The 14,661-nt window shown below is 48.2% G+C and overlaps 1 protein-coding gene across 6 annotated transcripts in view; it reads right to left on the minus strand.

Moving 5' to 3' along the window:
• Positions 1–273: 273 nt before the first annotated feature.
• The window catches only part of Kctd1 (potassium channel tetramerization domain containing 1), a 208,493-nt gene continuing 194,105 nt past the window's right edge, over positions 274–14,661 (minus strand). For 5 of the 6 annotated variants that reach the window (XM_016001598.3, XM_076554768.1, XM_016001599.3 and 2 more), the window contains exons 4-5: positions 5,054–5,359; positions 274–860 (exon numbers count right to left, since the gene is read on the minus strand). In XM_016001598.3, coding sequence (XP_015857084.1) covers positions 702–860; positions 5,054–5,359 — 465 coding nt within the window. In that variant the 3' untranslated portion in view covers positions 274–701. The remainder of the gene's footprint in view (positions 861–5,053; positions 5,360–14,661) is intronic. The other variant, XR_013045977.1, reaches the window with a different exon arrangement.

Consider the following 14,661-nt stretch of genomic DNA (forward strand, 5'->3'; position numbering starts at 1 on the left):
ACATTATAAAATCTGAAAAAATTGTAGGAAAGCAGCAGACTGAAACTGGAGATCTCTAGCAAGAAATAGCTCTGGCCCCTCTGTCAAACGGTCAGTGGTAAAACAAAGGAAAGGTCACTCCTGTACAAACTACAGTGCGAACGGCCTGTCCACATACATCCGGTGCAGTGTGCTCTTGAGCGGTCCTCTGAATTCCCTCCTGGTCCCTACCTGATGAGACATGAAGCCTCTGCTTGCAAAGAAAACACCAGCCGAGGTGTTTTGTTTGTTTAAAAAAAAAAACAAGAAGAAGAAAGAAAAGGAAGAAAGATAAAGGAAAAAGAAAGAATGGATGGCTGCTGGCGGTGGACAGTGTGAGGAGACTGCCCTCCCTGCTCATGGCTTATGTACTGGACAGAGACCTCAGAGGCCAGGACACTCGTGGCCTTCGCAGCATCCACCCTAGCTCGCTCTCTCTTTGCATTTCCTACCTTTTGACATATATATTTATATATTTATATATATTTTTTTTACATCTTGAGGATATCATGATTCCAATTGTTCCCATATGAATACAGGTGTGATTTCTAGTGGAGATAAATGTCTTTTATTCAATTTTAGGTTCAGAGCTTGGCTTACTGTCCCAGCTGCACACAAATGTTCCTTCTCGCATATTGTTATTGGTCGTGTGTGTTTTCTTTTTGCATAAGAAATATGTCCGTTTAGTCCAGTGGCTCCTGTTTTATCCGGATGACCGAGGGTACTCGGGGTGTCCGCCTCAGTTCCCGTCGGAGGACATATTCACTGAACTGGGACGAGTCCACGCCTCCCCCACAGGAACCCACAATTTCAAATCCTCTTTGCTGTAGCCGCTCGAGGACCTGTGAAAAAACAGGACAGGTGTTTACTTGGGGGCGGGCGAGTTCATCAGCCATATAAACCCACCAAAGATGCTGCCAAAGCTCAAGCCACGTACATTCAAGAGGGAAAGGAAGGGTTTCCATTAGAAAGCACGCCCCAGATTGAGCTTAGCTCCAGCTGGGGTTGCCACTCGGTTGTAGAGTTATCGGCTAGCATGTACACGGCCCTGGCTTTGACCTCTTGCCACAAACAAGCAAGATGACACTGGAAAGGTCTGGTGTAGCCTAAATGTTGTTGAATTAAATGTTTCTGAATTCCTAAGTCAAATGCTAGCCAGATCCTTGCATTTGCTATGTTGGGCACTTCGACACAGGAAGCCACCCCTGTGACTCTGAGACAGGGAGACAGGATGCTAGCTGAGAGCACTCTGTTTCTTTGGCAATCCAACAGATAGTTCACTAGATAGAACCAAATCCCATACATCTCTAAAGGAAAGGGACACTATAAACCATAACTTTAAAAATAAGCTCGCTTCAACCTTTTTTTTTTCTTGTTCCTTTTTTTTTTTTTTTTGAGTGAAATGCTGTTAAATAACTCAAACTGTCAATAATAAAGTGGACCACGTGTGGCGTCACACTCAACACTTGGGAGGCAGAGGCAGGAGGATCAAGAGTATGGGTCCAGCCTGGGCTACACAGTGCCAGCCTGGCTGAAAATAAGCAAGCAAAGCCCTAAATATAACTAAGCAAGGCAATCCTAATTATAATTAACTGATTAATTAAGTGTAGTGCTGAAGGTTAAACCCAGGGTCTTGTACATGCTAGGCAAGCACTCTACCACTGAACTACATCTCCTCTGGCTTCTTAATTATCATTTCTTATCACCAACTTTTATACAGAATATAGAAGCAAAACAATGTACTAGAAGAGACAGGAACAACAAGAGTATGCACTCCAAAAGTACGAAGCCCAGACTGAGAACAGTGGCCAGCTCTGTCCACAGGTGAACTCACTGTACACATCAGTGCGCATCGGCCTAACGACAGGGTGACAGACCCTTCCCTAAGTTCTGGTGAGGACAGTGGTGAGGACAGCGCTTTGAGCAGAACTCTCTAGCAGAGGAACCATCGGACAGCAACAAACTGTAGTCTGATGCTGATTTCCCCCGGGGTGTTATGGACACTGCCTGTCTTCCTACCTAGAGGTTACCACACCATGACAAGATTCTGGTGTGACCTAGTGCAGCTTGTATGTGGTCAATGCCGTGCAAACAGCTTAGCAAGTCATTGCTTTTTTTCCTAAGTTTTTCTTTATTTATTTACATATGTATTCTCTCTCTCTCTCTCTCTCTCTCTCTCTCTCTCTCTCTCTCTCTCTCTCTCTCTCTCTCTCTGTGTGTGTGTGTGTGTGTAAGAGAGAGAGAGAGACAGAGAGTCACCTCTCTCCTTCTACCACATGGGTCCCAGCAACTGAACTCAAGTCATCCGGCTTGAAGGCAAGCACCTTTACCAGCTGAGCTAACTCACAGGTTGGTCAAACACCCAGTCCCACCTCTACCAGGTGAGCTAACACACAGGCTGGCTAGACACACAGTCCACGGCAAAGTTCCTCCAGTTTAGAAAACTTTTAGGAACTTGAGTGGATTCTGCAGGTATCTGATGCCCTGTCCCTAAGTCTCTGTGTACTGACAGACAGGTGTCTACCTCTTGGTGATGAGTGGAGTGGGAAGCAAGAATGGTTGGGGCCGTGTGAGTGATGAAGGTGATACAGGTGAAATTTTCACAGCTGATTTGGTCAGTGAAAACAGGCATAGGGAAGGTGCTCACTGGCCAAGGCTGAGACCTTCTTCCTCTGGCTTTGGATGCTGTGGTTGGCTCTATGGACACCTGGCAGGGTGTGTGGGAGGAAAAAGGCTTTGAGGATTCACAAGCATTTAGAGACAACACAGCCTGTGTGTGTGTGTGTGTGTGTGTGTGTGTGTGTGTGTGTGTGTGTGGCCTTGTACGACCACCTCACACCTTCAGGGGGCACTATCCACAAAGGTGAGAATGCAGCTCTTGCCCTCTTGAACCCTAGTGAGACTGGGTGCCTTTCTCTTGGTGCTGGCAGGGTTCATTTTTCTGAGTTTCCTGATGTTCTGCTCAGGGACAACTGCTCACACATTTGAAAACTTATAAACGGTGTGTAACAATTTCCCCGAGGCAGCCTGATCCCGTGTTTCTAGCCTTTGAACTCTTGGAGAACGCTGCAGACGGAACATGGATGGGGTTGCATTTGCTAGGTAAGCACTTTGCCACTGACCTACGTCTAAGTAGTGAACAAAGTCACGGGCCAGTTCCAACTACAGAGGGCTGGGGGCCCTTCAGCCTGCTGCCTCTGACAGAGTTCCGTGTGGCAGGGCTCTGGGGGAGCTCAGGCGTGCCTCTGCCTTCTCACAGCCAGGCAGGCGCACCAGCAGAGCTTGCCTGTTAGAGCTGGTGTCAGAGGACAGTGACCCGCTGGCCACAGCCCTGGAGGGCAGAACAGGTGTGCAGCACACTGGGGTAAGCTCAAACAGCACCTATCAGCATCCGAGCACACAGCAGCACCTCACATGCTCTAAACCAAATCCTCAGTCCCACCCCAGTGTTTTCTTCTCCCAAAGCACTCAGAGACCATCCACTCTGTAACCTGCCTCCTCATTTCCATTATCATCTACTGTTCAGGTTTTTTTTTTTTTTTTTAAAGACAAGGTCTCCTGTAGGCAAAGCTGGCCCTGGACTTGCTAACTAGCTGGATGACCTTGAATTTCTTTATTTCATTTTACTTATTTTATTTATTTGTATTGGCATGTCTGCTTGTCAGATTGTGCATCATGTGTATACAGTTGTCCAGGGAGGCCAGGAGATGAGATCCCCAGAGCCGGAGTTGCAGGCAGTTGTGAGCCAACCAAGGTGGATGCTGGGTACTGAACCCAGGGGGTCCTAACCACTGAGCCATCTCTCAAGCCCTGACCTTGAGTTTCTGATCCTCTTGCCTCTACCTCCAAAGTGCTAGAATTATAGGCTTGCACCACAGTTCATGGGGTACTAAGAATCAGATCCAGTGCATGCTGGGTAAGCCCTCTATCAACTGATCTACATTCTTGGACCCTGGAGTATTTATTTTAGAACAAAGTTACAGCAGCTTCCCCTTCTGTTCAAAACCCTCCACTTCTTCCACTCGGTCTCACACAGGCAAATGAACCTAACGCCAAACACAACAACCTTTCTCCCAAAAAAACCCACTAGTCATGAAAAGCCCGAGTGCTGACCACTCTCTCTGAGGCTCACCAGGACTGTCTCCATCATCCCCAACCTCGTGCACTAGCACAGGCTCCCTCCTCCAATTCCTTTTCTTCAAGTGGCGTTCCCGAGAGCACTCCACATGCTGAGGGCACTGCCGCTGTGGGCTCTTTCCAGCTTGATCGTTCCTCCTGAAGACCCCTAGGGGCTGGGTATGAGGTGCACCCCACGAGGCTTGGGCATAGAAAATCTGTCCGCCAGCTGGTGGACTTGGTCATCGAGGACACTAACTGAATAGACTCCGTGATTCCCTGAGGACTTCCTGATGAATGGCTGTCAGAGGTGGGGCCTGATTGCAGAAAGTAGCTCACTTGAGGGTGTACTTCTGAGGGGTACATCTTGCCTGGGCCACTTCCTGTTTGTTGCCCTCTTTTTTTTCCCTGGCCACCATAAGGTGAGCAGTTTGCTCTGCCACACCCGCCAGTCATGATGTTCTACCTCAGCACAGCCCAGGAAACAGTGGGGCCAAGTGATCATCCCGAGACCAGGAGCCAAAATCAGTCCTTAAGTTGTTTCTCTCAGGGATGTGTTACAGAGACAAACACTAACACCAACACTGTGCCTCAGATGTCCTCTTACCACTACTGGGCAGCATTTACATTGGCTGATGTCTGCCCCACCCCACTTCTGAGACACAGACTCCATGAGCACAGAACTGCTGTCTTGTTGTCTTCTGTATCACCCATACTCATAGTAGGTATACATAGTGTTGAGCGCATAGTAGGTGCTCAACACAGACTTGTGGATTTATGGGATGGATGCTGTGGAGGCTGAGAAACCACCTACCCAGTGTAAGCATGGCCCACGACAGTTCCTCCGCTCCCTGGAGGAACCGAGCTTAAGCGACAGCCGGAGAACGGCCTCGGTGCCAAGCGGCAGAGGCTGACATACCTGGACTGAGTTGAGGTGACAGTAGCCGTTAAGTGGAAACCTGATGACGTGCGTCGAGTCGTGATTCCAGCCTGCGTTGACAGAGTTGCACATCACATCGCCAATCTCCGGAAATACTTCTTCTATCAAGGACTTGTCCCCACTGAGTGTGATCCTCTCTCCAAGGTCCGGGGCCACACGCACCACGAGGCACTCACAGGGCCGTGAAAAGCGGCCACTTTCTCTGTCCTGTTTCCATCGCTCCATCTCCAACAACATTGGCTGAAGTTGAAAATATTTTGCCTCTTCATATAACAAAGTGTAGTCCTGGGGGGATAAAAAGGCATTTCACGGTGGAAACCACACATATACGGTGCCCCAAACAGCCATCTATGCTTGCTTTGTTTTTCTTTAGGATCTTCCTAGGTAACCTGGGTCGCCTTTGAACTCATGGTCCTCTACCTCATCCCCTCCCCCGTCCCAAGTGTTGGGACTACAGGTGTATGGCCTTGAACTCATGGTCCTCCACCCCTGTGCCCCCACCTCCCCACCCCACCCCTGCAGGTGTGTGTCATAGCTCTGGACATGACGACACTGTAGTCTTGAACTCCCAGCAGCTGTGACTGTCTGCACATTCTAGCAAGGAACGAGAAGGGCTCAGGAGCCTCCCACCCTCCAGCTGAGGGGCTGTGACAACGGACGACTGCAAGGAGAGTCTGTCTCTTTAAGGGTGGCCCCGTTGGCTGACCCCGCCCCCTGGATGGTCAGCTGGGCAGTAGTTATGGCTCCACGTTCATGAGCGTATGGATAACACGGACTGCACTCAGCGGGTTATTAAAAACGAGGACATGAAATTGAAGTAGGGGGTAGGAGGTGGATTGATGAGGAGCTGGGGGAAGGAGTGGGGATCAATGTACAATCTTGTATGCATGTATGAAATTATCAAATAACAAATTTTAAATGTTATATTAAAAAAGAAATTGATGTTTGCTCACTTCTGTGGTACTTCAATAATCAAATCTAAATGCAAACACTTCACTTACAACACATTTGCAAAGACTCAGTTTGCACTCACTCACTCATTTATTCATTCATTCATTCATTCATTGTGCTGGCTAGATTTATGTCAACTTGTCACAAACTATAGTCATCTGAGAGGAGGGAACCCCAGTTGAGAAAATGCCTCTATAAGACTGGGCTGTGGGCCAGCCTACAGAGTGTTTTCTCAATTAGTGATCAATGGGGGATGGCCTAGCCCATTGTGAGTGGTGCCATCCTTGGGCTGGTGGTCCTGGGTTCTATAAGAGAGCAGGCTGAGCAAGTTATAGAGAGCAAGCCAATAAGCAGCAGCCCTCCATGGTCTCTGCATCAGCTCCTGCCTCCAGGTCCCTGCCCTGCTTGAGTTCCTGTCCTGACCTCCTTTGGTGATGAAGAATGATATGGAAGTGCAAGCTGAATAAACCCTTTCTTCCCCAAGTTGCGTCGGTTCTGGTGTATCATTACAGCAGTAGAAACCTTAACCAAGACTTTCATTCATTTTGTTAATGATACAGGGGATTAAGGGCTAGCAGATAGGTCTGTTTAGGCGCTTTTCATGAATCAAGTCCTCAAATCACCTACGAAATCAGTCACCATGATTATTCCCATTTCACAAATGAAAAACTGAAATGTAAAAGGATTCACTTTCTTCTTTCAGTTCCAAAATACACCTGGGCATTTCAAGCTGGATGGTGTTGGTGGGAATCCAAATGTAATCTTCTCTGATGGAACTCACATGCGGTTAGGCTCAGCTGCAGACACACTCACAGGAGCCTTTAGTCCTTGCCCCCTCCAGAACTCATCCTGGGAAGGTGTAGGAAGCGACACAGCCTGAGGACAGGCTTGGGTGGGCGTCTAGAAGATGGGCATGTGGCTTTGACTTAAACTTGGGTGTTGGTCTGTGATGGTTTAGGCGAGGCCGATAGAGATTTGGAAGGTTCTCACCCTGCCCCTGGCCACCTGTCAGTGGTGTCTTAAGCACAGATGTCAACAACATGCAGCTCTGACTGCCATGAACTGGGTAAGAGAGGGGACTTTTCATTTCTGAAAGGCTTTTCCTCAAGCCGCACACAGATGGCCAACTCTACGGAACAGGTACTGGAGTAGACACGGGAGTGACTGAAAGAAAAGACAGAATGGGGCCAAGGACGGGATGGAGACGCAGTCATGTTGACAAGCAGGTCAATATTATGTGTCGGCGTAGCCATGGTCACAATCATCCCTGGGCGTGAGATAAGTGGACACTTGTCCAGACATGTCGATTGGGAACACTTTAATCAACTGACAAAGTCATTTCTGCCTTCCTTCCGTGAGCTGACAGGTGGTGCTTGCCATTCACACGAGAGCCAGCTCTGTAAATACATGGCCTTGTGTCTCTGAGAGCAAGGGACAGCCCAGAAGCAGAGGATGGCCCAGAACTACATGGACAGTTCTCTCTCTCTCTCCAAGAAGCAGTAACCATGGCAGCAGCTTCGTTCGTGTCTTCCTGAGAGAGCAGGGGATGGTGCAATGGTCGGTGCCAGCGGGCCTCTCACTGGACAGTCCACTTTCCATGTCGGGAAACAAGGGCCAGGTGTAAGATGCTGTCAGGGATGCTCATCTCCCACAATCTGATGCTTCTCTACTCTGCCTTTCACCTCCCCAGCAAAGGGAGCCATGACTCTGATAATCCTCCTGCATGTGTTTCTATCTGCATGGCCTCCTGACCCTGGGGACACAGTTTGGTTTTAAGATAATGAGAATTAGCTGAGATGTGCCCACTCTCAAAACAGGGCAGAATCAAGCTGGGTAAGTTTACACACCTATAATCACAGGATCTTTGAGGTGGAAGCAGGAGGATCAGGAGTTCAAAGCCAGCCTAGGCCACATGAGACTCTGTGTCAAGACATAAGAACAAAAGAACAGGGTGGGTGTGGGGAACACACCTTTAATCCCAGCATTTGGGAGGCAGAGGCAGGGGGCTCTCTGAGTTCAAGGCCAGCCTGGTCTACAAAGCAAGTTCTAGAACAGCCAAGACTACAACAAAGAAATCCTGTCTCGAAAAAAAACCCCAACCATTCACAACGGACAAACAAACAACTGGACAATGATGACAAAAGCTCGGCCCCCATGCCAGGCCTTCGGGGCAGGAGACAGCAGGCCTAGCTCTCTGCCTGCCTGCCCAGGCTCTCCACTCTGGAGCGCCGTCATTTTTAAATTCTAATGACTGCAAGATACTGACCTAAAATAACTTATTAAGGTGAACATTCTCAACGAGATTTAAAAACAGAGCGGAGGGCTGGGGAGATGCCCAGTCAGGGACGTAATGGTTGTGTCAGTGTGAGGACCGAGTTCATTCCCGGGGCCCACGTAAATAAGCTGGGCAGCGTTGTCATCCAAGCTCTGGGCATGTGGAGACAGGTGGGTCCCTGAGGCTCACTGGCCAGCCAGCCTAATGTCAGCAATTTCAGGAAGTAAGATCCCTGTCTCAATGACAAATACAGTGGATGGAGTCCTGAGGAAAAACACCCGAGGCTGACCTCCGGCCTCCAAGTGGTATACATGTATTCCTGTGCATGCACACACATGAACACATGTACACACCCCCAAAACAAAGCCCAGAATCAATAATAGTAGCAACTTCGGAGGTTGAGAAGGAGGATTGAAAGTTCAAGGCCAGCCCAGGCAACTCAATTAGATTCTGCCTTAAAAAAAAAAAAAGGAAAACTTAAGGAGTAGGGATGAAACTAAGTAGCACAGTAGTGCCTAACATGTGTAAGGCTTTGGGTTCAAGCCCTAGCATTGACACGCACACACACACACACACACACACACACACACACACACACACACACACGAGAGCTGTACAATTAGAGGGGAGTGTGGTTTGCTTGAGAAAGGCTCTATTAACGCACATGGGCTTCCTAGAGCCATCAGGCCTTCCAACCAAGTGAAGATGCTGGGAACAGCCTGCTTGCCCAGATTGACCCCGGGAGAATTCTGTCCCACACCGCTGGGCCTCTGGCTGAACGCTTGAGCCACAGGAAGTTGACTCCAGTAAGTCACAGCACTTACAGGTGCTGGCAGCTTTGATTGTTATAAATGGCGGCATTAGAAAGCCCTGAATTTTCCCATGCTACCAACTCATTTTTTTCTAATTCTCTCTGGAGTTAGGGTGATTAAAGAAAATGTTTTAGTTTAATAAGTAGTGGGCTGGGCAGTGGTGGCTCACACCTTTAATCCCAGGTGGTAGCAAGGGGATCTCTGTGAGTTTGTGGCTAGCCTGGTCTACAAAGCAAGTTCCAAGACAGCCAGAACTATTACACAGAGAAACCCTGTCTCAAAAAACTAAAATAAGTAAGTAAGTAAGTAAGTAAATAGTAAATGAAAAGAAAAAGTCATGGGCTTCACTGTGACACCTCCATGAAGATGTTTCACTGCACTGGGCTTTTCCTCCGCCCTGCATTCCCGAATTTCCCTCTGCACACAGCATGTCCTTCCTGCTGGTCCCCTTCCTCCCTGACAAGCGGGGTGCCCCCCCTTCCATTTCCCTCACAGGCCCTCCACTCCATTCAGATCGCCTTCCTCTCCCAAAGTCCCTCTTTTATTTACCTCCTCCCCCCTCTCTCTCTTACACACACAGCCCTAGAGCCTGCATACAAAAACTGTGATATTTGTGCTTAATTTCTTTAACATGATGACCCCTATTTCCATCTGTTCTGCTGCTACCTACATGATTTTGTGTCTCTTTCAGCTGAATAAAATTCCATTGTGTCTGCACACTATGCTTTCTTTTTAAAAAATGAATTATTTATTATTGTGTGTACATCATGTATGTGTACGGGCCAGTGTGTGCCATGATGTGTGTGGGGATCAGAGGACAATTTTTGTGGAGTCAGTGGGTTTGAGGATGGAGCTTTATCAGTTCTGTGATGGGCATCTGGGCCGGCTGTGTATCTTGGCAACCGTGAAGCATTAAACATGGATGAACAAGTCTCTGTGGTAAGCTGACTTGGATTCCTTTGGCTGCTTATGCAAGTCCGGTGCTCGTATTTTTCTTTTCTTCTTTTCTTTTTTTAGGCACCCACACAGTGATTTCCACAGTGGTCACACCAGTGTGCCTTCCCGGCAGTATATAAGGGCTCCCCTCTTCCCACAGTCTCACCAATATTTGTCATCGTTAGTTTTCTTATTGACCCGCATTCTGACAGGAGTGAGTTGAAACTGTAAAGCAATTTTTAACTGTATCTCCCTGACAGCTCAGGATGTGGAACAGGATTTCCAAAAGAATATCTTTTCTCTTGTCTCTTGTAAAACTTCATTAAAATGCATGAAATCTGACTGCAAGACCTGGAACTCTAAAATCGCTGGAGGAAAACACAGGTAAGAACCTTCAAGATATGCACAGGGAGGACTTTCTGAACTGACCAATAGGAATGCATGAAGCCAAAGGCTTCTTACAGCCCGGAAGACAGCAGGGGCAGCCATAGAGTGGGAGAAAACCTTTGCCATCTATACATCTGACAGGGGATTAATACCTAGAATCGGTTAAAAAAAAAAAAAGACAAAAATTAAATACCCCAAATCCAAATCAACAAATGGGCCAATGAACCCAGTACATAGTTCTGAAAAACAGAAAACCGAACGGCCAGAAAAGTAGAAAAAGTGTTCCCCACCCTGAGTGGTCCGAGCTGTTGTGATTTCACCTTCTGCCGACCTCCCTTCTGACACTGTAGCCTGGCGTCACACAGGCTGAAATCAACCTCCAGTCTTTCGTGTGGCTCCAAGGGGCTTCATCAGGACTTTACTCGACGCTGTTGACATGCTCCTAACACCCCAATAGCGCACCACACTGAAGAAGGTGTCACCCAAGAACACACAGGACAGCCTCTGCTCAGTGGGAGTAAGGACACCGTGGTTCCGGTCACCGCTGGCCGGAACGGACAGGTGAAAGGAAAGAGCCAGGCGGCTGGCAGTGTCCCCTTTCTCCGCTTCCCAGCTGCATGATGGGAACAGGACCATGCATTCCCCATCACACTGGATGCAGCCTTCTAAACCTGTGAGCTAAAACACTTCCTTAACAAAAATAACAAACATTGTAAGTAAGTAATTCTCATAGTCCCGGTCAAAGGCTATGCTGGAATCCACAATGGCTTATTAAGGTGAGTCTTCCCAGAGGCTCTGGCAGAAACCAATTTCTTCCCCCTTGCCAGCTTCCGGAGGCTGCCCACAGGCTGGCTGGTGGCCTCACAGTCACTCCATCCTCTGCCTTTATTGCCACACATCTTTTTCTGACTCTGACTTTCCTGCTTCATCTTACATTTTTAAGAACCCCTGTAACAGCCGGGCGGTGGTGGCGCACGCCTTTAATCCCAGCACTCGGGAGGCAGAGGCAGGCGGATCTCTGTGAGTTCGAGGCCAGCCTGGGCTACCAAGTGAGCTCCAGGAAAGGCGCAAAGCTACACAGAGAAACGCTATCTTGAAAAACCAAAAAAAAAAAAAAAAAAAAAAAAAAAAAGAACCCCTGTAACACAGCACACCCAGGTAATATGGGTCAACTCCCCAACTCAAGGGTCTAGCTTAATCAAACTGGAAAGTCCTTCTTTGCCATGTACAGGAGTTTGGGCTTGGCAGTCAATGCTGCTGTTCTGCCCCCCCCACCCCAGCGCAAAGGTCATCCTCTTGGCACCCCATCTCTCTGTTTGTTTGCCTTCTGCTTATAGAGGGTTCTCTGAGCCTCCTTCACAAAGCTGCTGTGGTCCTCATTTGGTGTCTGGAGTGTTCTGAGAGCCTCCATAATTTACCCCACCCTAACTTCCATGCTGTGGGGCTTTAATTTTTTTCTACCTGAAAACTCTGATTCCCTCATCCAACACCCTGTGTCACTCTGAACTGAGCAGTCTGTTCCTTGTGAATCACTGTGCAAAATCTCCAGACAGCAGGGCCAGCGCTTTGTGGGGTTCTGGCGATAAATCAAGGCTGGACTTTGGAAGCCATCATTCTAAGATCTTGAGCTTACAGTAACGGCATTTGGTAGGGGTCTTGTTGGGATGCTACAGTTTAGAGTAGGGTTTTGAGGGGACAGATGGCATTCTAGAATGGGGTCACGTCTCCACATTGCCCCAGGCTTCTCCTGCACCATTCAGACCTCAGCCTCTGTCTGAAAACTGAGGGAAACAAATTATATTACAGCTTCTTCCCACCCTAAAACGCTGCATCTACAGCAAAACCATGATAGGATAGAGATCTTTTAACCCAAAGGTGATAAAGCTGATGGTGTTTGGCAGGATGTGACCTTGGGTTCAACACCCAGCACTGTAAATAATAAATACACACATAAATAAAATCAAAGGTAACGAGGCTAGAAGGACTTGGGGTTAGAGTCCCTCCTTAATCACTGAGCCCTTACTTTTTTTTCTATAAATACACAAGTCACATATTTTTAAATGACTCTGCAGCCTGGCCATGGATGGACTGCGCATCTCCATGGACAGACAGCACATCTCCTGTTCTAATGCTTGAATTCATCATTATCATCTTCTCTTGGAATGTTAGAGAAACAATGGCTGTTTTGAGACTCTGAGCCTTTCCTGGTAACTTCTGTTGCTAATGAAGGTCTAGGATGTCCTCTGCCCCTTCCTCTGGGGCCCTAGATGGCATCCTGTGGGCCTCGCATTGAACTGTGCCAAGGCACCGGGCATCTTTCTCCCTCCTTCCCACCCTGGCTGTGCTTTCCTTTATCCCACCGCTCTGTCTGGTTCCTGGGGAAGATGAGCTCTCTGTGCTGCGTGGAGACAAAGGGTACCACTGGGAAGAGCTGAGCATATCGATGGCTCATCACGCCAGCATGCCTCTGGGCACTGACCAGCCTGATCACTGCACAGGTCCGCTCACTGGGCCACCATTTTCTGCACGGTTAGGATTACTCTGGCCATTCATTTTCTCAGCAAGCTCTTGTTTGTCTATCTGTCTGTGTTTGTCTTTCTGTACTTCCAACCAAGCACACAGTTCTAGTTTTGACGCACCAGAGAACTCCCTATAATGTGGAGTCGGTCCTGTTGGCTTTTTCTTCAGAAAACTTGGCCCCATTCTTTAGCAGGCCTGTTTAATTCCGTGATTTCAACTTCCTGCTTTGAGAGTTTTGTATGGCCATTTTGGGGTTCTCTGGTCCCAGGGTCATCCCCCTGTTGCCTCTAGATCTTTTGAAATATTCCTTAGGACCCTTTTCTGATTTGACAATGTCCTTTCTTTGCCTTGCACAGACTCTAAATTACTTCTCTCTTCATCTCAAGACTCTTAGTGGAAACAGGCAGAAGATGACAGAGCCACAGCGGACTGGGCTCCTGCTCCTCTGAGAAGATGTCAGAGCCACAGCGGACTGGGCTCCAGCTCCTCTGAGAAGATGTCAGAGCCACAGCAGGCTGGGCTCCAGCCCCTCTGGGGAAGATGAGCCCACATCATCTGCTTTTCCTCACCTGTGAGTGAGAAGTTTTCAGTACAGCGACTGGAGACTGGTGAAGGCTGACACAGCAGTGAGAGCCCAGGGCCCCAGGGCCCACTTCCTCACTGGCAAAGGGCAACAGTTTTTCACCGACTTCGCATGTTTCAGTGATTTGAGCTTCTGAGAATATGCGTTTAATTTTTTGAGATTTATAATAAGTTTTTGAGATAGAAAGAGGGAAACCTCACTTTATAGGGGAGCTTCCCTAAGACCTGAAGACAAGCACACAGGAGAACATGTAAACATGGATGGACTCCAAAATGCAAATAAATCAGATTTTAAAAAAGTATTTCTTGGGCTGGAGAGATGGCTCAGTGGTGAAGAGCACCTGCTGCTCTTCCAGAAGACCCAAGTTCAGTTCCCGGCACCCATGTGGGAGGCTTACTACTGCCTGTAGCTCTAGCTCCAGGAGATCCAATGCCCTCTTCTGGCCTCTATTGGTACTGCACATACACAGAGCAGGCACTCGTTTGCACAGAGCAGGCTTACACACACACACACACACACACACACACACACACACACACACACACACACAGAAATAAAAATAAATCTTAGAAAAAATGTTTTTGTTAATTACACATTTCGGGGGTGGGTAAATACACAACACACTAGTTTCTTATTGCTGCTATAAGAGATGACTGGAAACTTGTGGCCTAAACCAACAGAGACTCATTCTCTTGTGAGGGCGGAAGTTAGAAATGGATGTCACTGGGCTGCAACCAAGGGTCAACAGGACCCCTCTCCCACAGATGCTTGAGGCAGCTGTTTCCCGGTGGCCGGCCATCATAGCACTCTGTTCAGTCACAATCTACCTTTGAGCCTCTTGTCCCCTTTTATAAGGTCCTAAGGGCCCACCTGGGTTCTCCAAAAAAATCTCTTCTAACCCTGTAACCTAACCTCCTCTGCAAAATCCCGCCTGGCACAGAGGCAGCATGTTCACTGGACCTGGGCCCTGGGACTCAGCTCTCCACAGTCTCTGTCTCCTCAGAAGCCCTCAAAGTCTTGTTTGGCTCCTGACGCGCTTGATGTTTTTACAGTGGTTGACACATCCTTCTGCTTACAGGGCAACTAAACCACTCACTCATTCACCTTAAAACCCGTGTCTGTG

The sequence above is a fragment of the Peromyscus maniculatus genome, chromosome 19 (genome assembly GCF_049852395.1).
Source record: "Peromyscus maniculatus bairdii isolate BWxNUB_F1_BW_parent chromosome 19, HU_Pman_BW_mat_3.1, whole genome shotgun sequence".
NCBI classification, from domain to species: Eukaryota; Metazoa; Chordata; class Mammalia; order Rodentia; family Cricetidae; genus Peromyscus; species Peromyscus maniculatus.